Source organism: Notechis scutatus, chromosome 6 (genome assembly GCF_049901735.1).
Source record: "Notechis scutatus isolate UNSWTSFEM ecotype Mainland chromosome 6, rNotScu1.2, whole genome shotgun sequence".
Lineage (NCBI taxonomy): Eukaryota > Metazoa > Chordata > Lepidosauria > Squamata > Elapidae > Notechis > Notechis scutatus.
This window is the reverse complement of record NC_142014.1, coordinates 59,496,317-59,520,044: the sequence shown is the minus strand read 5'-3', so window position 1 is coordinate 59,520,044 and position 23,728 is coordinate 59,496,317. Positions and strand designations below refer to the sequence as shown.

General features: G+C 37.3%; 1 protein-coding gene across 1 annotated transcript in view; it reads right to left on the bottom strand.

The window, feature by feature from the left end:
* Positions 1–22,941, bottom strand: part of PAH (phenylalanine hydroxylase) — a 36,382-nt gene extending 13,441 nt beyond the window's left edge. The window contains exons 1-5 of the mRNA XM_026695011.2: positions 22,806–22,941; positions 19,731–19,838; positions 10,435–10,618; positions 3,967–4,055; positions 707–774 (exon numbers count right to left, since the gene is read on the bottom strand). Of these exons, the coding sequence (XP_026550796.1) occupies positions 707–774; positions 3,967–4,055; positions 10,435–10,618; positions 19,731–19,838; positions 22,806–22,826 (470 nt within the window). The 5' untranslated portion in view covers positions 22,827–22,941. The remainder of the gene's footprint in view (positions 1–706; positions 775–3,966; positions 4,056–10,434; positions 10,619–19,730; positions 19,839–22,805) is intronic.
* Between the last annotated feature and the right edge of the window lie 787 nt (positions 22,942–23,728).

The window sequence follows — 23,728 nt, the reverse complement described above, 5'->3', positions numbered from 1 at the left end:
GATCTTTGGCCAAAGATTGAGGAATAAAGCACCATGGATTCTCCAGCTATGGGATACACTGCTATATTATTCTTTGAGCATCTATAGTTAGCCTGCCTGCTAGTAGTCTAGGAATTGCCTTATTTAGTTCAATTATTTCATGCTGCATCCAATTAGTCCAACCTAAAGCTCTATCCCAGAACTGCTATAATTCATCCTGCCTGTCTGATTGTTCTTCTTTCCTTCAGGGCCATAATTTGCATCATCCCTCTAACTGACCAAATGACCAATGCCATTTCCACATCCATTTCAGCCATGTGGACAGTTCCTCAACATCTTCACTGAAGCAGTACTGTTGCAAAGAATAAACGAGGAAAAGCTAATCTTGATTTATAATCTGTCTAATATGTTCCTTATCACTTCTGAATAATTCAAGATGCACATTTCTACTGTACCTTCTGCAGTGTTCCTCAAACTTTTTTTTACTGATTAACAGATTACTGAATGTTGATAAACATTCAGCTGACTGGTGGTTGAAGAGGCAGAGTTCTGGCCAGGTGATCAATGGTGAATGTGTGAATGCTGTTGTGGGCCATCATCTGGACCCTGTGGTCTAACAGTGGTCTGTAGACTACTGTTTGAAAATCACTGATCAAAAGGAACACCTATTTTGTGCCAAAGAAGTTATTTTAGGAGGTAGTTTCTTCTTTCTAATCTGCATACTTACTGCCTGTAGTTGTATGCTATATCTGCAAATTCCTTTCTTCTGGCCCGGTAAACTGGATCTTTGAAACCCTAGAAACAGATAACAAAAATAATTGCTTTGTGAGCATTTAAAAATGTAGGTACAATTTAAAGAAAACAGATGTATTGCAAGTTGATTTAAGGCAAATCATGCTCTAGAAGGGATGGAGGATCACGATTCTCCAAACCAAGATTCAAGATTCACCAAAAGGTTCAAAGACCTGATCTAGGCAAGCTTAATAGAAATATGCAATAATACAGACCTGGAAAAACATAATTTATATTGTTTTAAAAACACCATTATAGCTCCATCCTGTCTCTCATTGGAATATCCTTCCTGAATAGCACTGATTCACTGATTTGTATTGGTTTTAATCCGATAACAGATAACAGATAATCAGAGTTGGAAGGGACCTTGTAGGTAATCTAGTCCAACCCCCCACCCAACCTTACACCATTTCTGACAAATGGCAGTCCAATCTCTTCTTGAAAGTCCCAAGTGATGGCGCTCCCACAACTTCTGAGGACAAGCTGTTCCATTGGTTGATTGTTCTCACTGTCAGAAAGTTTCTCCTTATTTCCAGGTTAAATTTCTCCTTGTTCAGTTTCCATCCATTATTCCTTGTCTGGCCTACAGTCATTTTAGAAAATAGCTTGACTCCACAAAAAAGAAAGGAAATTAAAAAGGAAGATATCACTGGAAGATAAGGCTTTGGAAAATATATAAGGCAACTTCCTGTTATTCAAAGTCAAGAAGACATACAAATTTCAATGTCCAAAACAAGATATTGATCCCAGATACAAAATGGAAATCAGTGCAGCTGTATTAGAAACATCTTCATCAAGAGAAGAATAGCACCAGGATCAGAAGAAGTAATAGTACCACTCTGTACTGCACTAATGAGACCAATACTTGGCAGATTTCATCCAGTTCTATGATAAAAAAAGATATTGAGACACCAAAAGTGTACAGAGAAGAACAAGATGACAAAGTGGTCTGGAGTCCGAACTGTAGGATGAACAGTTAAGGGAACTATTCTAAGAAAGAGAAGTCTTAGGGATATACATGATACCTGTCTTCCAGTACTTGAGGGGCTATAACAGAAATGAGGGATTGACTTATTCTCCAAAGTGCCTGAAGGTATGTCAAGAAGCAATGGGTGGAAGATCATTAAATAAACATCCCACCTGGAACTAAGGAGAAATTTTCTGACAGTGAGAACTATTAACTAATGGAACAGCTTGCCTCCCAGAATTATGGGTTCTTCATTGCTGGAATTTTTCAAGTAAAGATTTGCCTGGAATGGGCAGGGGATTGGGTTAGTCCCTTCTAGCCCTATGATTCTATGATACCTTAGTACTTGGGTAATGGCACAATGATAATAATTATATATTATGATCTGATAGCTTCACTTATCCTACATAGGGAAGATTATTTGCCCAGGGTGAAGCTAAAATCTACGGTAAGTGGACTGTAGCAAAAGTAATATAGATATACTAAGGAAATTTCAAATAATATTTCCAATTTGACTTATTATAAGCAATATCTAGGTACACTTTTGTTTCCCCATTCCAAACAACAGCAAACCCTACCAAAAAGGGGCCATTGACTAATTGTTTCTAGCAGTGGGATTTGAGATGAGTCCTTCATTTGGATGCACTGTCTTTTGTTAATAGTTTCATTTTGCCTTTGGTCACTATGCTTCTGTATCTATAATATTATTCACTTGTTCTTCAGTACAATGACCCCCTATTCCCCTTATTTTGTTCTAGGATTGGACCAAATATTGTGTGTGCCAAATAATTATATGGGGTGCATTATTCGTTTTAGATTAAACTAGTGAGCTAGTGAAAGGCTAATCACTCTTCCTCAATTAGTGTAATAGCAGTATTTTTTGCTGCATCCTGTATAATTTATTTACAAGTACCCAGCTTCAGTTAAATTAATAGTGATAATTGCTGGCTACACTACATCTTCTGACATCAGAAGGATATAGAATATTGTTTTCATTGATCAGTGGTAATCAATTATGTGGTCATTCATCCAAAATTTTATTTGCTACTCAACAGTAGTGTTATGAACATCTCCCTTTTTTCTCCGTCTTTCTCTATTAATGAGAAAGTCCCTTCCTAGCACCTAAAAAGTATTACAATCATTACAAGCTGATCACTGATTTAAATCCTCCCCCATCTCTCTCCCCTCTCTTCCCTCTCTCTCTTCTTCATTATTTTGGTTTTTTACTAGAAATCCCAAAATACATAATTTATCAAAACTCTGAAAAATGTTTTAAAAAAGGAATTATTTAGAGGAAGAGTTAAAATGGAGAATAAAAGAAGACAGAATAAAGAAGATATCACATCTTTCAAAGAGGTATAACAACTCTATGTGTTTCTTGTTGTCTACTGAGTATTTCCAAACAATATGCAAGATTCTTTGCAGGAGCTTATTTGATCTCCCATTAAGATATTTCCCACATTCAGAGCTTAATTAATTATAGGAGCCTGGAGTCAATTAAACAATGCCCCTCTTTTTCCAATGAAGTGATAGCATGAATTTTGATATCAGTGGTGTAACTAATCAGATACACAAAAAACTAGATCCACCACTCTTAATTACTCTGAATTCACATGTTTAAAAAAATCCAGAATAGTTTTTGTGATGTTTTTCAATCTCACAAACCCTAGATGGCACTGTTTAGCTACAATAGAATTTTCCCCTTCCTCCAATGTGGATATTTTTACCTAGAGTTCTTTAACACTGCATAATAAGTAATTCTGAAAATTATAGATATTCTACCTCATTATGTTAGGGATTGATGACAGATCTATAGAATAGTAAATTAGTAAGGAATACGTTCTTGGAAACATGGATTTTCTGTTTAGTTATCTATGCATGTTTTCATCTGCACTATTCAGATTATAAGAAATTTCCTATATATGTGATTCTGACTGTTTCTTTTAAATATGCCCTTAATTTCACAAAGATGAAGCTTCATACCAATAACCACAAATGAAGATCATAATTCCGGCTTTTGTCTGTCTATGGCAACTGTCCTGGTGCCCTCAAAATGTTGTTTTGGGCTCAGTTTCCAAAATTCTCAATTGTAGAATGGTAAAATCCGAGTGTTGCTTACATGTTAAAATGTAAAATTGCATATGAAATTAGAAATAGAATTTTTTTCTTTAAAAGAGTATGGGTAACATTTTTTTTTTTTGTCTTTAACAATTTTTATCCTTTCTTACAGGATGGTCAGCATCCAGTTCTGCTCCATAGCTGAGAATCTGATTCGCAAATCTGTCCAGTTCTTGAATAGATCTTGGGAACCATGGAACTAGAAAGCAGAAAAGAAGCATCAATTGTGATTAGTTCCTTGCCACTTCATAAGAGCATGTAGAATACGAAGTTATATTCCTGTTACTTTATTCAATATTTGCTTGAAATTTACACTGAAATATAAATAATAGATAATTTAATATACAGTAGTCCTTCTTTACACATTGTTAATTGGTGCCAGAAGGAGCGATGAGTGCCAAAAATGGTGAATAGCACACAGTTTTTCCCCATAGGAATAATGTAATGAGTCACAAGGCAGCCATCACTGACAAATTGTAGCTGAGTATCAAACAAACAATGAGTAACCGGACAAAATTTTCACAGCAAAATGTGAAATCAATGAGTTTCAAAGCAGTTGAGCAGCAAAGAACCACTGTATAATGTTGGGTTAGAGACTGGAATTTCTAGACTTGTTCAGTAAATTTTGTCCCAGTGGCTAAGAAAGATCTCAGGCTTCCCCAATGAACTTGAAAAATACACGAATATATTGAAGGACATTTTCTAAGCCAGCAGCCCTCAACCTTTTGGGGACCAGGGACCGGTTCCGTGTACTTTTTGCACGGACCTTTGTGGCTTGACGGCCCAGCAGAGAGAAAAGAGGGCATAGTTCCTTGTGAGTGGTAGGTGGGGCCCATGTGAGCAACTCTGTGTGAGCAGTGGGCACATGCACCCACCACTCACACAAAGGGAGCTTTGCATGTCAGTGCAATCCACTGCCGCTTAGGCAAGGGAAGAGTCGCGCCTGAGCATAAGTCACCACCACTCGTGTGAGAGAAGCTTTGCGCTCGAGCGGCAGCCATCTTGTGCTCGCTCGAGGGGAGCTTCACACACATACAGGTGCTCACCCACTACTGCACAGCCTGGTTCCAAACAGGCTGCAGCCAGGTAGTGGGCAGTGGCCTGGGGATTGGGGACCCCTGCATTACAGAATATTAAAGTAAGGGTCTATATATTGCGTATATAATATCCCTTTTGCGTTGTGCTTTGAATTTTTGGTGTTATTACTGAACCAGGATCTTAGCGAGGAACATAAACCATCTCTATTTTTATGAGATGGTTTATGAGATGGTTCTGAGTTGTCTTCATTTTTCACACAGATCAATTTTATTTCTTTTTTATTTGCAGAACTCACGCCATCCTTCTGAAAGTTTGTCATGATTTAAATAAACACTACTGGTTTTTTAGCCACTAGATGGCAGCAACAGCAAATATTACAGCTTTGAGCCTATTTGTGCAGGAAATTCTCTATTTTAAAGACCTCCAAACTCTTGGAAAAACAATTGTGCCCTAAAGATTTTTAACAAAATAATTGAAGCAAGACACCCAGTTGGATCCATGTCTGTTATGAACTTCAGTAACACTCTCCAATACTGAGGTTTCTCTTATGAGACTGGATCCTTCTAAGACTCACATTTATATAACTTGAGCCATTCAGGACATTGAGAGTTAATTTCTTGACTCGAATTCTAAAAATTTGCACACAGATATTTTTTTTTAAACAAAACCTTTCATTTTAAAAATTTTCTTTTACCTATTGCATTCATGCAATCCTACTCACATTGCTTGGCATGTTGTAATTAATAGCGACATGTTTAATAGCATCATATTCATATAAGTAACCGATTTGTTGATTAAGGACCCTGATTGGGACTTTGAGGGGAAAAGTTCTGCTCAGATTTAGGTATGCTAGGAAGAGGCACAGTTATAAGAAGATGCAAGATTCCCCCGAAAGGGCATTTTTAGAAAGTTTTAGATTTCTTTCTTTTGCATAAGATATTAAATTTAAAGCTGAATAAAATTCAGAGATCCTATTGAGAATAAAGAAAATTCAAATTTTGTTCCACTTGCAGATATCACTGACAAAGGTTATCTCAATAAAAAGCAGTCTGGTTAGTCAGACCGAAAGACTCTCCAAAGCAGCATTGTTTCCTACAATAGTCAAAAAAAAGTGCCTATAGAAAACCCGTAACAGCGAACACAATATCGTGCTTTATTGTTTATTTCCCAATAACTTTAATTTCAAGGCACTGGTTTATAGCCATCAAGGATGGTAATTATGGTTTAATCTGGGGGTGGTACCTGTGGACTTCAACTCCCAGAATTCTAGAGCCAGCATGTCTCTGGTCTAATCCTTCATCAGCTTGTCCAATCAAAAAGCACATTGCATATAACCAATGAATATCCTTGTTTAGATCTTTCTACACATTCCTATGCATTAGATAGGCTATACAACTTTTCCCTCTAAGTGTTTGCCATTTTGTAATGTTATTTGAATACATTTTTAACCTTTCACTGGAACATTGTCATTACCTCTACTGTAGTTTTTGTTTACTTTCTTACTTAGCTTTATTATTCTGATTCTATCCTGAGAGTGTATTATAGAAAATTAGAATGTGCATGTATGTAGTTCTTTTCCATCAGCTTTCCTCATCCTGCTTCTCCCCAGATACGTTAAACTATAGCTTCTTCACTGTCACTGTACAATTACCAGAACATTTGCTGGTTTGGAATGGTTGGGTTTACAGGGCAACATATATGGAAGATGAGAGCCAGTTTGACGTAGTGGTTAAGGCAACAGGCTAGAAACTAGGAGAGTGGGAGTTCTAGTCCTGCCTTAGGCATGAAATAATCTGGGTGACTATGAGCAGGTCATTTTCTCTCAGTCCTTAGAAGTAAGCAGTGCCAAGCCACTTCTGAAATGTTACCAAAAATCCTGCAGGGGCAGTCTATCTACTTGCCAGTCGTCAAAGTAAAGAAAGAGATTAAAATATAACACCGGCAGGGCCATTTTATTACACATATATATCTGTTCAGAATTAACCCCAGTTTAATTTATATTATTTCATCCCATATAAACATGTGAAGAGGACTCCTTTAAAAATAGAACATTTTAGAGCATGCTGGTTTTTTCCTGAGGCTGTTAATGAATGGCCAGCACAGGCAGTTGCAACACTGACCCTCCATGAACCTCTGTAGGGCCCACGCAAGTTGTTTAGTAATAAATATTGATTTGTCTGCAGGAGGAATAGCAGCATTTTATGGTCCTGCTGTGGACACCCAAGTGGTGACCAATTTGCTAGAGGTCAGATGCTTAATGGGATGCTAATCAGCTATTTATATGAGAGCAAGGAAACCAAAGAGATTCAGAGATTCTCCAGAACTTTGTCCATTTTGGGGAGGGGGGGCCAATGACAGGAGCTCAATATTTATTGCCATTTTCAGCTCAGGTTGGAGCCTTCTTTAACATGGCCAACTGTTCTGGTGAGCCCCAGGGCCCCAAACTAACAAGGCTTCTACAGACCCTCAGCTTCCAGCTTGTCTCCAAATTGCAATAAATTATTTCTGTTTTCTCACTGAAACTGAATCATATTTAATTATTTCATTCAGGACTCCAAGGGATCTAAGCATATTGAAAGCACTACATTGTGTCTTCATGACAATTCATTTGAACCCTTAAGAGCAGTTTGATTGCCAACTATGCAGCTACAGCAGAACTCTGTGATCAACCATAATTTACTATAGATGTTCTGAAACTTTTGGGACCAGTTGGCAAATTTAGGGCTTTGTGAAATTGTTATGGGCATCGTTACAACAAAATGTGGTTAACCTGGCACAACCACAAAAGTCCTTTTCAACCGAAGATAACTTAATTCCAAGCCTTTTAGAGTTGGCAATTATAATAAATGTAAATAAAATAAATATATACATGATGTCAGATGCATAGCTTTCTTCCAACTTTGTTCAGTCTCTTATCATTTTAGCTTTTTAAAAATGTCTCTGAGGTTTTGCTAAGCCCTGAAGCTTTTTTAACACTAAAAAAAAACCCAATTAGATGAGACAATTCATACTTGAGGCTGGTGCTTTGTTTTGTACTAGAGTAAAATTAAGTCTCCTTTGAGCTATTAATGGCTAGATTCTTACAGCACACAGAAGTACAACTTACTCAGGTCTATCTCAATCTCACTGTAGAGTGTGACACAAACTCAGCCAAAGTGTGAATCTAAGCCTCCTTACTCCTTACTAATTGTGGATGTTAAGAATTCTGATCATAATAGAGATAGACTTCTGATTTATAAGCAAACGGTTCTCTTAAAAGCAGGCTGGGTGGGAAAGTCTTCCCTGCTGTGTGATTGAGGAAAATGTACCACAAACAAATGTTAACCACTCTCTGATATTCCTTAGATTAATGATTATGCTCTTAGTGATGGGCAAGATACCCTATCCATCACTATCAATTTGTCACTAAGACTGCATGTATCTCTCCATCTGCCCAGCTCTTGTGCAGTTGCTGTGTTGCCATCGGAAGCTAATTGGGCTAAAATAGTTCAAACCTGGTCAGTTACACAGTCCTATTTACTGGTATGTGTGTGTGTGTGTTTATTGCATGCTTTTAATTTTTTAATCTCTTTTGTTCCTTCTCTTTATCAATCACACCAGTTTCACAAATATGTGCTCTTTCTTTTAATTTAGTCTCTGATTATAAATCTATAAATGTAAGCCACATACAGAGAGATAGGCACATGTACAAACCTAGTAGTTTACAGACACCTATATATACAACATCTTTAAGTCTGGAAACATATTGGTCATCTGGAAACATATTGATCAAGTTGGCTATAAGTAAATCATTTGAATGGTCTTACTCTGTGGATTGGAAGTTTTTGTTAGTGGTACACAAGGATTAGAAACAGAGAAGAATATTCCTTCTGGATAGTCAGACCCACTTTTAAAATATATTATTTGTATTGAACTTCAGCTTTGACTGTAACATTATTATGTATTAAATCAGGGCTGTACACTTCTGTGTAGTCTGGTGAGGATGTGTCTATACACACACACTTGTTAGTATTTCTTAAATACTAATCCTAACCTCCAAGGGCTACAAGGGACCTAAGGATGATACAGTGGTATTGCTGGAGCATATGGGGTTGGAATAGTTTTTTGCTTCTTTTTGCATTTTCAGAGTTCATAAGTTCATAAGACTGTTCCATAAAATCGGAGGCTTAATGCATCTGTTTTTCTATATGTGGGGGAGGGAGGGTTTTCAAAAAGTACAACTGACCCAATAGATCGGGATAAACTATAAAATCAACAAATAAACAAAACTCAATAGTTTTATATGTTGGTTTTATAGGCCACCCTGATCTGTTGTGTGGATTGTGTCACCGTGAGTTCAAGGGCTGCAGAAAAAATCTTTTTTGGTAAAAAATATCATGATATCAATTTGCCCAGAATGTTTCATCTTAACCAAACTTATCTGAAAATACAACTAACTTGTTTCAAAAGATCTTACTAAGATGAGTTGCATAATTGCCTCCTAGTAGAACCCTCCCCCTTATTTTTTTTTCCTTCCTTCTTTATGCCAGAATTATGATAAAGAGGGAAGACTCAAGATATTCCTCCAAAAGTAATTAAACTTTCAATTTTAAGTGATTGTGGTTCCATGACAAGCCATAACATTTTGCCTGTCATGTTCCTTTCCTTTTTTCCCCCTTTAAAATGTCATGGGTAGGACACAAAAGAAAGGATAAGAAGATTATAAGGATTCATTTCAGGAAGATATTATTCCCCTTTCATGTTGCTCCCAGGAAGGAAAAAGACACAGCAGACCTAAAGCATTTTAAATCAACCTTTCCTGAAATCCTATTAGGATCACACCTGCCATCTGAAGAAACCATGATCAGAAGATTTGGATGAATGTACATGCTTACTAAACATGTAAGTTCCCCTGGTCATATTTTCTTCTAGATTCTGTCTAGTGAATACAGGTAAGTCATAGATGAATAATTATGTGCATGAGTGTAGTCTTATTTTAATTCTTTGATTCGGGCCTATTAGAATTAGGAAGTTATATGCAACTTTGAATTTTTATGTTTTCTTCTTATGAATGTGGCATATAAGTTGTCTGGATAAAATAACTAGGATAAAATAATAAACAATAGCCATTCCAATAAAAAAAGTAAGTGTAACTGGAGCTAGAACTCAGGACCAATTGATCTAGTTTATGTCCATATCTGTCTTGTTTGCAATTATTCATGAATCTGTTTGATGTAGTTTCTGTATCAGTCAGAAGGACAGAATGTAATCATTGTTAATATATTTTAATAACTAAAATGTTTTTTTCCAAAATAACTCACCCTAATATGCATTTTAGCTTATATTTATATGCAGTATGCACCTTTCAGGATATCACAAAGGAATATCACAAAAAAATAAAAGCGAAAATATGTCCTCCATCATTTCTTTGTCTGAAAAACGTGAATCAGGCTGGTAGACCTTACCAATGCAAGCCAACTGAAATTCTTGAATATCCATTGGTAAAACCAGTGAAAATTTCCTTTTACAAGAATTGGTTATGCTGTAAGCTTTCCTCTTACCTGCATCTTTCCTCTTTTCACGTGAAAGTTCATGAACATTTGCTCTGATGTCATCTCTCAAGGTCTTGATGATATCTGGAAGGGCAGAAATATTCTTGCTCTCCAAATTAATGAAAAATTCATATTCATCTTTATTCAGCCGGGAAGGTCTGGATTCTATGTGAGTCAAGTTTATCCCCTTTTCCTAAAAGACAATGAAATAAATAATACAAAAAAGGGCCAGCTTTTTTTTACCTCCCTTACTCTTTTCTCCCCCTTCCTCCCCCCCCCCCCCTCCCCCCTCCCCCCCCCACCACCCCCCTTAAAGAATAAAAAGAAGCCTCCCCCCCCCCCCCCCCCCCCCCCCCCCCCCACCCCCCCCAACCCCCCCCCCCCCCCCCCCCCCCCCCCCCCCCCCCCCCCCCCCCCCCCCCCCCCCCCCCCCCCCCCCCCCCCCCCCCCCCCCCCCCCCCCCCCCCCCCCCCCCCCCCCCCCCCCCCCCCCCCCCCCCCCCCCCCCCCCCCCCCCCCCCCCCCCCCCCCCCCCCCCCCCCCCCCCCCCCCCCCCCCCCCCCCCCCCCCCCCCCCACCCACCCCCCCCCCCCCCCCCCACCCCCCGGCCCCCCCGGGGGGGGGGGGGGGGGGGGGGGGGGGGGGCACCAAAACCCCCCAAGGTGACCTAGAAAGTGATCTGTGCAGAGTATGGTGTGTAAAAATTTGGATGACAAAAATCTTTGTTAGTTTATAAACCTATTTTTTAAAAATAAAAAATGTGTATTTTAAATGTTCAGCCCCACACAAAAGAAATTGATAACTGAGTTATACAACTATAGCTGTATACCATTATAGGTCTGCAAATGCTATTATAATAAATATTAAGTTGATACCTCTCAAGATCTGAATATAATGAATGTCCTACCTTTCTTTATTGCCTACTATTGGACAAGTGGTCATTAATCTCAATGGCTATTTGGTACCATTCAGCTCAGAGACATCATGCTTCTCAATAGCAAATACTAGAGAACATCAATGCAAGATAACTACTGTTTTCATCTTTTGTCAGGTGGCTTTTGTAAACATCTCATTGGCTACTGGGAAATAGATGTTGCATCAGATGGATTCTTTAATGTTTCCCTATGAAGTCTTTTTGAGGACAGTTTATTTACAGTTACAACCCTTACTGTTACACATTGGAGGCATCAAAGGGCCAGATAATGATTTCCCAAAATGAATAGTGTACAGAGACTGAATCTGCCTTTCCCTCACGAAATGCGTACACTCAGATCGTTCCAGGTAATGCAGTAGAAGGCCCAAATGTGACACAGATATGTGCCATAGTATACGTTACCATCCAGTAAACCAGGAAGAGTTCCAACCTCCTTGGGCGGTATAAAAGATGGCAAGTAGCTCCATTTCAATAGCTGTTTTGAGATGTAGTCTTGTCACATATATGATGACTAATGTCAGGAACATGTCATTGCAGTTTCTCATTGATTTATGTTTAATTAAAAGAAATTAACAATATTAAAGATCAGATGGAGCAGGTCTGAAGAAGGTCAAAGAAGATAGACCCAGAAATAAAGGCCCAGAAGGACTATATACTCACTAATGACATTTTCTTTTTTTTATACTTGCGGTCATGAAAAATATTTATTTGAAAGACAACTACAAAAATGAATCAAGCTATTAGTGATGTCTAGTTTAAAATATCATGAATACATATCAACACCAATAAATATAGGGTGGGAATCCCCCTGCCCCTGGAGCTGAATATTAAATATATTCAAGAGCAGAGAGAGGCAGAGAGAGAAATTCAAAACGACCATCTGCTCAGAAACAATGTACACTATTGGATCTGTCTTTTCTGAAGTTCTAAGCAATGAGCACCAAAGATGGGCTAAACTGTTTGGCCAGATACCAACACAAGAAGTTGAAAAGGTCAGAAGTGCATTCAAATCCCCTGGCACAGGAAAGAGATCCTCCTAACACGGATGGCCTCCATGCAAAGACCTCTGTTAACCAAGCTGAGCCCTGAGGTCAAGTTGTTTTAGCTCTCTAAAGACCTGCACTGGTCACAGACAATGCTTTGTATTTGCTATTTAATTAGGTGCTCACAAATCATTAGAGGGCTCCAGAGCTAGGGAAGGGTGAAGTTTAAATTACTCCATGTAAGATTTATTATGATCAAGACCAGACCCTAAAACTCACAGTCTGCTCTTAAGCAAGAATGCTACAATTTGTTATAAGCAAGAATACTATATTTAATTATAATCCCAACAATTCCATCGTTGGAATTAAGATTTGGGATTTATAGTGAGATAGCAAAATTCTTTCTTTCAAGAAGTAGTAATATTTGATGAAATGAATGACTTGAACAGAGAACACTAGATGGAAATGTGAAATTTTTATCTGCATCTTTGCTGTTCTTCCATTGCCCTTGGAATCAGTTGTAAAATTTTTGTGCTAGAGAAAAGTTTCTGTCTCCACCATTTTTTAAATGATTGGCAAAAGCCAATGATCAAGGGGTCCTGGAAGGTGACAGATTATTATCCCCTCTAATTCTATACAGCATAGCAGGTGCATCCTTGGTTATTATTAAAGACATACCAGAGAAAAAGGATGCCTACATCTTGAGATGTATACTTACCTAGTCATATAATCTGAAGATAGGTTGCATGAACAACATAACACAATTCCTACCAGTTGCATCTGTAGTGTCTTTAGTTGTGTCCAGCAGATATGTAATACCCTTTTCAAAAATTTTAAATTTTAAAATAAACATCCTAACTATTGCCTTTTTTCCTGTTGTGGAAAATTCTGCATTATGTTTGAAGGTACAAATATTTTTTGCATTTCCGACAGCAGAGGAACAAGTGGTTAATTTTTAACTGGTCCAAACAAACAGATTTGATCTTGGACTTGCTCTGAAATTCATGTACAAACACCACTCCGCTATGAAAAGGCTCAGCACGTGATCACCACTTTCTCTGTTGCTAAATGATGCAGCAAACATGAGTATTTCAGATAAAGCAAACATTGCTGGGTTCATCCGAAATGCTGATAGATAGTTACTGCTTTGATACTTATGTAATGAAGGGGAGAAAGGGCAGCCATCTTTCTTAAATGTCCCCTAACTTGCTGCATGTTTTTATAACAGAGATGCAAAACAAGATCCCCCCCCAGGGACTCCCTTCAGAAATCAGTGCCTCTTATTGCATTTTTGGAAACATATAAGAGGAAAAGCAACTATGTTGGGCAAAGTCTTAAGTTAAAAACATTTATCCCACATCAAGAATAAGAACCCACATTTTCAGTTGAGGATGCAAATAATCTCAGAAAGGCTGCTTGCTGGTGGTAGGTGGGCTCAAAACCTGTGGAAGGTGGACTTCCGGTTTGAGCCTCTTTGGTGATGGACCGAAATCCGCAATTGTGCACAGTTTTGATCTATGCTTGCCGCCGGAGTGTCCCAAGCCGGCTGGTTTCAGGGCTAAGCCACTCCGTAGAGGTGGTGAAGATGGGGGAGACTGCCAGCAGAGTCAAGGAGATCTCTTCTCCCCAGCTGGCCACAACTCCCTTTCAAAAGTTACTTTTAAAAAAACTTTCCTTTTTGGGTTTCAAAAGCTTGATTTAGGCAACTAATTTTTAACAGTCACTAGCTTAATTATTTCAAAAGCTATGGTTTTGTGGGCGTGCTGTTGTTTGTTAAAACTGAAATTTTTAATGTCATTTCAACCTTCTTAACAAGAAAAGCAGGGTAAAAAAACTTTCAATCAATATTTTTACACATGGTATTGTAAGAATGTGTGACACAAGTTCATAAATAATTCTGCTACCTGTAAAAAATCATCTCTCTACCTCCTCTACAATCCTGAGGGGAAAGAATTAAATAGCACCAGTGGACATTTTCAATCCAGAGGTTTCCAAAAGGTGGAAAAATATCCTCCAAGTTAAATGTTCTGTTCCTTGTTCCATGATAACTATTGTTTTTAAAATTAAATCTATGCCAAGTAAGGCTTCCTTCCAATAAACACGGTATATATTTTGACACTTATTTTGACATCATGGGGGTACAATACCTCAGCAGTTAAAGATGCTGAGCTTGTTAACTGAAAAGCTGACAGCCTGGGTTCAAGACCTCTGAGGGCTGTGCAAAGAGGTGAGCTCCCATTACTTGCCCCAGCTCTTGCCCACCTAGCAGTTTGAAAGCCTGCAAATGTGAATAGATAAATAAATTCCACTTTGGTGGGAAGATAATAGCATTCCATGCACTTCATGTATAATCATGCTGGCCACATGACTACAGAATTGTCTTTGAAAAATGCTGATTCCCTTGGCTAACAAACAGAAATAAGCACACACACACACACACACACACACACACACACACACTCGAGTCGGAAACAACTGGAAAGGGGAAATCTTTCCTTCTGTTGATATCAATTGGTAATACTAATATGAGGCAAGTAGGCTATGAACACACATACACACATAGATACATAAGCAAAGAAGCCTGTGCATTGCCTGTGACTATTTTTTGTAAATTACCCAGAATCCCTGGGAGCCATGTAGTGTATTTAGTATTAATATAACTATATTATAATATACACAACAATGTAAAATATGTAGCTGCCAGTTCTTTAATTTATACTGGCCTTCCTTATTCTTATGATTGGTAATAAAATCAGCCAGATGTTTGGATTTGGAAGTTTTATCCCCCCTACTGAGTTTTATCCACCTATCAAGTCCCTTCCCAAAGATCTGGGAAAATTATTATTTTTCTACAAGTGCCTGTGGCTGGAAGCTAAAACAAGTGGGCTTGCCTTATTGACTGCTGTGAAATGAAATAGGGTTGAGTCACATGAGGGATAAATAAATTCTGTTTAAAGTTTCTGTAAAACTTTACTTTAAAAATCGAATGCCATATTTTCAAGCCTTGGCCAGTTAGCCCAAACTGGTGCCTTTAAACATGCTGGATTACAATTTCCCATAATCTCTAGCCAGTACAAACAATGAAAGATCAAAACATTGGAAGAGTACCAGGTTCAGAAAAGCTAAAATATATAACAAATCATGAAATGAACTCTTTACAATTAGTGCAAAGAAAGTTACATAAATACACATATTTGGGTCCATTTAGCCCATATTTGATTTTTCAACTTTCTTGTATTAAATCAGGGCTGTTTTACATTTAGATCCACATTATACCACTGAGACATAGGACTGTACTTTTTCGTAATGCCTATAATAATTTCTTGACAAACTCTCATTTGGCCCAAATTAATTAAATGGCCATTCAGTATGAGAGGCAGGAACCAAGAAAAGCTATTATGGAATGGAGAACAATATAATATAATATAATACAGTACTATATTGTAATATAATACTGTACTGAGAAGGAATTGCATCCTACAGAATTCAAGCTGTCAGCTAGAAGAGGACAAATATTTGCTGAGCCAAAGGTTGGGATTAACTGTAATGATCTACATGTTAAAGAAGAAACATTGCTGATTTTGTGCCTGATGTTGAAAGATATTTAAAAGTGAAACAATTTTCTGGAAGGGGAATCATCAAACATTCTTTTCTAAAATACTAAAATATCCTTTAAATTGAGCTAGATTCCTGCTGGTTTTATGGAGGCATACGTTTAGTTACCTTGGCAACAATTGGGAAATAATTTGCCATTTCCTTCTTCCAGGAAGGTTTTTTATTTTTATTTTTTAAATCCCAGTTTAGCCTATAACCCTAGAATTCCTTGAAGACCTCACATATAGATGCTAACAAGCTGCTTTGCTGCTGAGTCCAAACAATGCCTGTCTCCACCACTAGACATCTTCAGACAAGACTAGCTTGTCATCTATGAGGTACTCTAACTCTGAATTTTCATGTGTCAAGCTGATTCTATGAGATGAATGAAGAACAGAGCTGCACACTCATCACAGCTTCGCAAGAGCTCTGCAGGGGAAGGCCAACGTGTCTGTGGAGGCTGAGCCACCTCAGGAGAAAGAGGTTAAAGGAATATTGTTTCTCCGCTCTTATACATGACTAAGAAGTGCAGCCAAGCTCTCCATCAGATTGAAGAACAGCATTTCAAACTCCTTTCAAGTTAATGTCAAGAGAATCCATCTGATTAACATCCTGAGGAGAAAAAAAAAACAAAAACAAAAACCGAGAACATATACTGCTTCTAAGGATACTATTCCATAAGCTAAGTAGAACATTGACAAAGTATATTAGTCTTCAACCTGCTACAGAATATTTGTAATGTTTTTTGTTGCTATCAATAAGTGATTTTTTTTAAATCAGTAATCAGTAAGGAACCTGATTTACATGCAGGTTTTGTTTGTTTGAACCCCGAGAATCTCTCTAGATCTGATCACAGAAATTCACATTGTACAACACGATTTTGCTTTCTTTTTATTTATTTGCTAAAATGCTAAGCAACATAGCTAGCTGACACTACTAGGATTAATACATCTTTTTGATTTTAAATCAAACCTCAAAGGATGGGCTTCATCAAAAGGATGAAAATTTTGACAGAAACTCTCTGGTGACATCATTGTATTACCTCAGTGCCCTCTGCGTAATTCAGAAGTAGATTGTTGGCTTTCTTTTTCAAATGCAGCATCCAGCTACAAACATTTGCCTGCCCATGATCCAAATGACATCTCAAGGCTTGAACAGAGCCATTTTGTTATGTAAAATGTCATGTTTCCATCCCACATGCTGTATGTATGAGGGATGCTGGTGTTCATTTTCAATCAATGCATCTAACTCAAACTTTATGTACATCTTTTGAGCAAAGTTTGAGTTAGATGCATTAATTGAAAATCCATTCTGATGTCACTGAACACAGAAACAGAGGATTTACACATTCATCCTGGGTAATCATTGATTTATTTTTTCTTCAGTTATGAAACAGAAGCTTCCGGAAGAAGGAAAAATCTACCTGTTTTTACCACCTTGTATATCCTCTGCAGTTCAACTGTTATTTTCCTAAATAAAAAACTGATGGGACTCTGTTCATTATACAATTTGTGTTTCTACATATCCTTTTCCTAGACATACAGTGCAATTAAGTCCATATTAGATCTTTAAATAAATAAATAAATAAAACCACAAACTCTGGGATTTCAAGAGAGGGCTGTAAAGCACTATAAAGCAGTATATAAGTCTAAGTGCTATTGCTACTAGAAAGCAAGTAGAGGTATTATCATACTATCATTTCTTTATGGCTCTTACATGGTGGGGGGAGAGAATATCAGTGCTCTCTATAGAATGTTTCAGAACATGTGGAACTATACTTGACATTGAAAACAACGAGGGTTGCTGTCATAATTTCTTTTTCTCTTCCCATCACCACCATTCTCATTCAGTTTGATTAGAAACAGCTGCTTTTGATTCTTCCCACCCAATTTAATGAAATTTTCAAAACTGAAGTTGAGAATACTTACAAAGGATTTAAAAAGTGTATATGAATATTCCATCTTTCATTCATTTCATTGTACAATCATTTCTGGCTTCTCAGACTTAAATCCCAAAGGAGGATATCACAGGGAAATTCCTTTTGTTAGGGTTGTGAGATTGTTTCCAATTGTTTTTTTAATATTCCAGACTGGGAAATATGGATAACCGGGCAGTTTTCAGAATGATGGAAAGATGGGCAACTGGAAACAACTCCAAATATGATCGATGCAATTATATTAATTATATATTAAATCTGAAATTGAGGACAGATTTCTTTAAACAAACCATCTCAAGGTGGATTATATGAATTAAGTACAATGTGTGGCATTCTATAGTAAAGAGAATGTTAGTGCATGTAGTCTTTAAAATATCTTGTTTGCATTTCATGTATGAGCCATTTAACGAGACTTTCTGGCTGCAGAAGGACATAAAGTTCTATTAAGTACAATAGGAAGGAATGTTAAAAATGTATGTTAACATGTTTAAACAAAAACATCATCAGGATGCTTGCTTGCACCATGTAAAATCAGATTAATTACATGATGAAGATGAAGATGCTGATATGTCATCAAGTCGGTGTCAACTCTTAACCATATAGACTTTTCTCCAGGATAAAAGTTTTAATGAATCCATCTTGTAACCATGTTAGATGTTGTGGTGATAAACACAAATACATAATTGATTCTCCTGTAGCCTTGAGCTCACTCCCTACTGTTCCAGATAGGGAATCTCTCCTTAGGTTATATTGGAGAATTATATTGCAGAACAGAAGAAAATGTGGGGGGTGCCTTTTTCAGATTAGCAAAACAGGCAGTGATGCTACAGAGTGATTATTACTGAAGAAGAACCAACAGCATTTCCATCTTACAACAGTGAGATATGTTTAAAAGAAACACTGAAAAAAATATTCTAAAGAAATTACTAAAAAAGAAAGGTAAAGGGGTCATGGCCAAATAGGCAGCGGTGCTCATTTCCGTTTCAAGGCCATTGAGCAAGTGCTGTCCAAAGAAATTTGGTCATGTGGCCAGCATGGCATCACTGAGCACTGTTATCTTCGCACCAAAGTGGTACCTATTTTTATACTTGCATTTGCATGCTTTCGAACTGCTAGGTTGGCAAGAGCTGGGGTGAGGACGGGAGCCTTGCATTGCACTTGGGTCTTGAACCTGAGCTGCCAGCTTTCCAGCCAACAAGCGCAGAGTCAAAACCAGCAGTGGGATCCTACCTGTTCCACTACTGGTTTAATGATCACGCGTGCGTGCGCACCTAATGGGTGTGCAGCTTTCCCCACACCAGCTGAGGTCTGCAGCACCAATCAGATGAGAGGATATAGAAGAGAAAAGCGCAGGGGCAGGTGGGAGGGCTGATCCTGTGCTTTTCTCTTCTTTCTCCTCTCAGCTGATCGTAGGAGCCTTTTTTTTTTACTACCAGTTCAGCTGAGCCGGTCTGAACCACTAGTCATAACTGCTGAACCACCATGCTCCAAAAGAAATTAATGTGATAGACAAAAAAAAGATACAAGTATTTTTTGCAGGTGAAGAATGGCTGAGGGAAATTAGATAACAGATTCTGGTAAACCATTAATATAAAATCCAGCTTATTTTGAGTGGCTGCTTTTTACAATTTCTCACCATTTTCTCTTGCCAAACAACCAATATCACAGAATACTAAACAAAAGAGTAACAGCCAGATTTTTCAGTACAGGCAGGTTTGGGAGGTGACGACTTTGGGATGTCATCTGAGATCAACCACAAAGAAGATGATATCTGGGAACTGCATCCATGATGGCTGGGTTGTCATTTTGCAGTTTTAGTGGGATCACTCTTCCTACAAATGCTTTTGTAAAATACATACCTCAAATATGCGAAGGACTTTAGCCAAGGCTCCAACTTCTTCTTTGAGGGAAAAAATCAGAGAGATTGCATCTTTCTGGGAAGTGTTCTCTTCAATGTACCTGGATTCCTATATAAATAAATATGAAATTATTTACAAGGCTTTGGTGTCTGGAAACTAATTACATCAACTCTAAATTCTAAAATGGAATTTGGCTAGCTGTTTTACACTCCTATTTTTTTCCAAGTTGTTTTACAACTCACATCCACCTTAGCTCACATATAAGCAGACAGAAAAGAGGTTTTAAAGGTTATACATGTCCAGTTTTTTTCTTTAAAAACTTAAGTGATGAAGTACCCACAACTTTTGAAGGCAAGCTGTTCCACTGTTTAATTGTTTTCACTGTTTGGAAGTTTCTCCTTAATTCCACGTTGCTTCTCTCTTTGATTAGTTTCCGGCCGTTGTTTCTTGTCTTCTGGTGCTTTGGAAAATAAGTTGACACCCCTCTTCTTTGTGGCAGCCCCCCAAATATTGGAATACTAAAATCATGTCCCCCCCTTGTCCTTCCTTTCTCTACACCCAATTCCTACAATCGTTTTTAATATGTTTCTGTCTATATATTGGGCTGGAAACTATATATTGGCTGGAATGTGAGCAGATTGTTGTGAAGCAATGGATTGAATTTCTCAATTTGTAAGATGTTCCTCTGTTTTTAAGTTTGGCAAATTAAGTTTTTATAGCAGTGATGATTAACAGCTTGTTTTCTTAAAATGCGTAAAAAACAAACCTGATGTCTACCTCTTCCTTTTCAGTTTTATTAGTATTGCACCAACTTTCTTTCTAGTTAATATTTCTTCAGTGTCTTAAGTTGTGTGTATTGAGTCTGAGACAAGAGAACTTCTTATTAAATAGTTTTTACTTGTTCCCAGTGCATATCATTTGTGACATTAATCCACTGGCCCAGATCAAACTTGTGAAGCTCATGAGGAGTATTTATTAAATGTCAGACAAAGGCTTAGCTAGAACCAGTCAGTGGCTCTTTGTAAACAAAAAATGTCTGTTTCCAGTAAATGTTTGTTACGTAAAGGAAGGAAAAATATATCAACTCAAAGCATTTTGGTTAAACTCTTCATGTTGGAGAACAAATTGAATGGTCAATATATTTTAGGATGAGGGTGAGAAAAATATCTGGACATAAAAATAAAGCTCTTTGTTGCTTCATTGCTACAAGCAATCTTCCTAATTAAGGAATTGTGAGGAAATTTAAGCACATGCAAAGACTGAGAAGAGCGGTGTGTGTGTGTGTGTTATACCCTCTTATGAGGAAAATCTTGGACAAATCCAGAATTGCTAAGCTTATCCCAGCAGGGTACATTTCATGTTGTGTTCATCCTTTATTTTCATTCTTGGAAAATCAGAAATTCATTAGTGGATTTCACTGTGGCATTTGTTCAACTCCATTTTAGTTAATATGGAAAAATAGCTTTTTAAAAAGAAGCCAAAGCAAAGTTCTAGAATCCCATCCACAAAAGCCATGCAACTGCTAAACTGTTTGAAAAATAAGAAACAGCAGCAGCTAAAAGTCCATTAATATTAAATATTTCAGTTTAGAGATTATCCAAGCTGAAGGAATCCTCCGAAATAAGGACAGCTCAATGCAATTGAAAGGCAAATCTGCCATTTGTTTCCATAGTCTAGGTACGTAGGAAGAGGCTGACACACCTTCAGAGATTTCTCTGCTTTCAAATACATCCAACTGTTAGATAAGTCTCAGTCTACCTTATAACTTCAAAGATCAGAATTATGTAAGCTGCAGTATTTTCTGTGATACATTATAAAAACAAAAGTTGGATTTGAAAAAGGACAGTAGAAAGAGTATTGAAGCCTTCAAACTTGCTCTTGAAGAAGACTCTAAAGAATATTGTGGACAGCCAAGAAAACAACTGGATCATCAAAAAATTCAATCCAGAGTTCTCACTGGAGACACAGATTACCAGGCTGAAATTATTCTATTTTGGACACAGTATGCAAAGACCTAAGGGGAAATGTTGTAATGCTAGGGAAGACAGAAAGAAAGAAAAGAAGATAGCCAGTAACAAAATGCATGGGCTCAGTTATAATAATGATCAGTGCACCTCTGGAAGACCTGAAAGACCAAGTTAGAGATAAATTGTCATGGGAAAAAAATCTATGTGTTCATTAAGAGTTGAAAACAACTTCATATAATCACTTAGTGGTCTAACTTTCATATTACACTGAGGCAGGCATTCACCAGATTTCAGATATGCTCAACCATTGGTGATAAGCAAATACATTTGAGGATACTTGCTTATACTGGAGAAAGAAATGAAGCATTGCCATAAAAATTGGATGACATTATTTTCCTGTCCCAAATTCCTTTGCTCACAAATTCAAGGATCAAGGGTTTCTAATTGTAGATAACTTTTGGTGTCCATGGTCATCATATTTCTATCTATCATATAATTCATCAAAAATATAATTCACCAGGACCCATCTCCAGAATCTAAGAAGGCTGCATGAGATATTAGAATGGTTTAACTGCACTTATTTAACATGAACATATATTTTAAATCTCAATGTATAGATAGAAACTATGTAGGTCAGACTTAATGTACACTTATATACCTGTGTGCAAAACCAACACCTTATTTATTTGTTGCTGGAAACATTCTCATAAATACCTAACTTTCTCCACAGTAGCTCAAGTAAACATATATTTATCATAATACAAATTATTCATAGGAAAATCTATGTAAAAAAAATGCTATGCCTGCAAGTTTATTTCCCCTTCCCCTGTTACAGAACAATCAAAATAAAAAAAATAAAAAAATAAACATAGGTTTGTCAGTTTCAGCATTTATGCATTGAAGAGAAGGTTAATATGCAGGAATAGAAAGATAATGACTTATACCTGCCTATAATTACCCTGATGTTGAAGGCATAGAATTGAAAGTTAGTGTCAGTTGTATAACTAGTAACTGCAACATTATGCATTTAAAAAAACAAAACATGGTGCTGCTTATTTATAACATTTAAATAGCTACATAAAACATCCTCTTAATATAATGAACTTACTTGGAAAAGATCTCCATTCATGTTGCTGGCCTTTTTATGTTTTTTCCCTCAAGCACTAATGAACAGTATTTTTCCTAGAACGATTTTACAATGTTTGCAGGATCTTCTGCAAACTATGAACACACATATTTAAAGCTGAGTTTATAGCTGAAGGCCTCTTTTGATCTCAATTCTTTGGCAGAGTTTGGACAAAGGTGGGGTTTTCTTCACACACCCCTCTGCACCACCCCTTTCAACTCAAAAGGCACCATGGTTTGGCTGTGAATTCCGAAAGTCAAAAATTGGGCTCCTTTCTTTGTCCTTTTACATGTGCTTTCTGTTTGGGTGACCGCATGAATTATTTCTTGTCTTCTTATGGTTTGCATTGTGCAATTCTGTAATTTCAGTTCTCGATATATTCCTTCTCTAATCATATGAACCAACCATAACAATGCTACTTGCTTATACCAATACCAGACAGACTTCTGAAGATACTCTTTAGATCCTAAATGGATGATCCAACCAAACGGGAGTTCGAAATAATGGTTTATTCATATTTATTTCATTAAGTTTATATTAGAGGGAGAGAATCTTTTATTGCCCAATCCTGAGGAATGCATTCAAATTTAAATGGGAGAAAATTTCCTGTGAATAAAACCACAAAATAAGCACAAACATAAATTATATTTGTCCTCATCTTGTCCCGCCTTGTCTGCACAGAAGAGCACCAGATTGCTAAATTTCACAAGATTCCTGTTGCTTATTTTCAGGTAAATCAAACATAAAACTATAGCCAATTGACAATGAAATGAAGGTACTTTCAATTCTCCCCCATGTTTTCCATCTGTTTGTACAAATTGCTGTCTGAACCACGCAGTTCTGCAAGAAACCCAAATGAGTTCAGTGAGACTCATAAATGAGCAGGTAGAAGTAGTACAGACTAA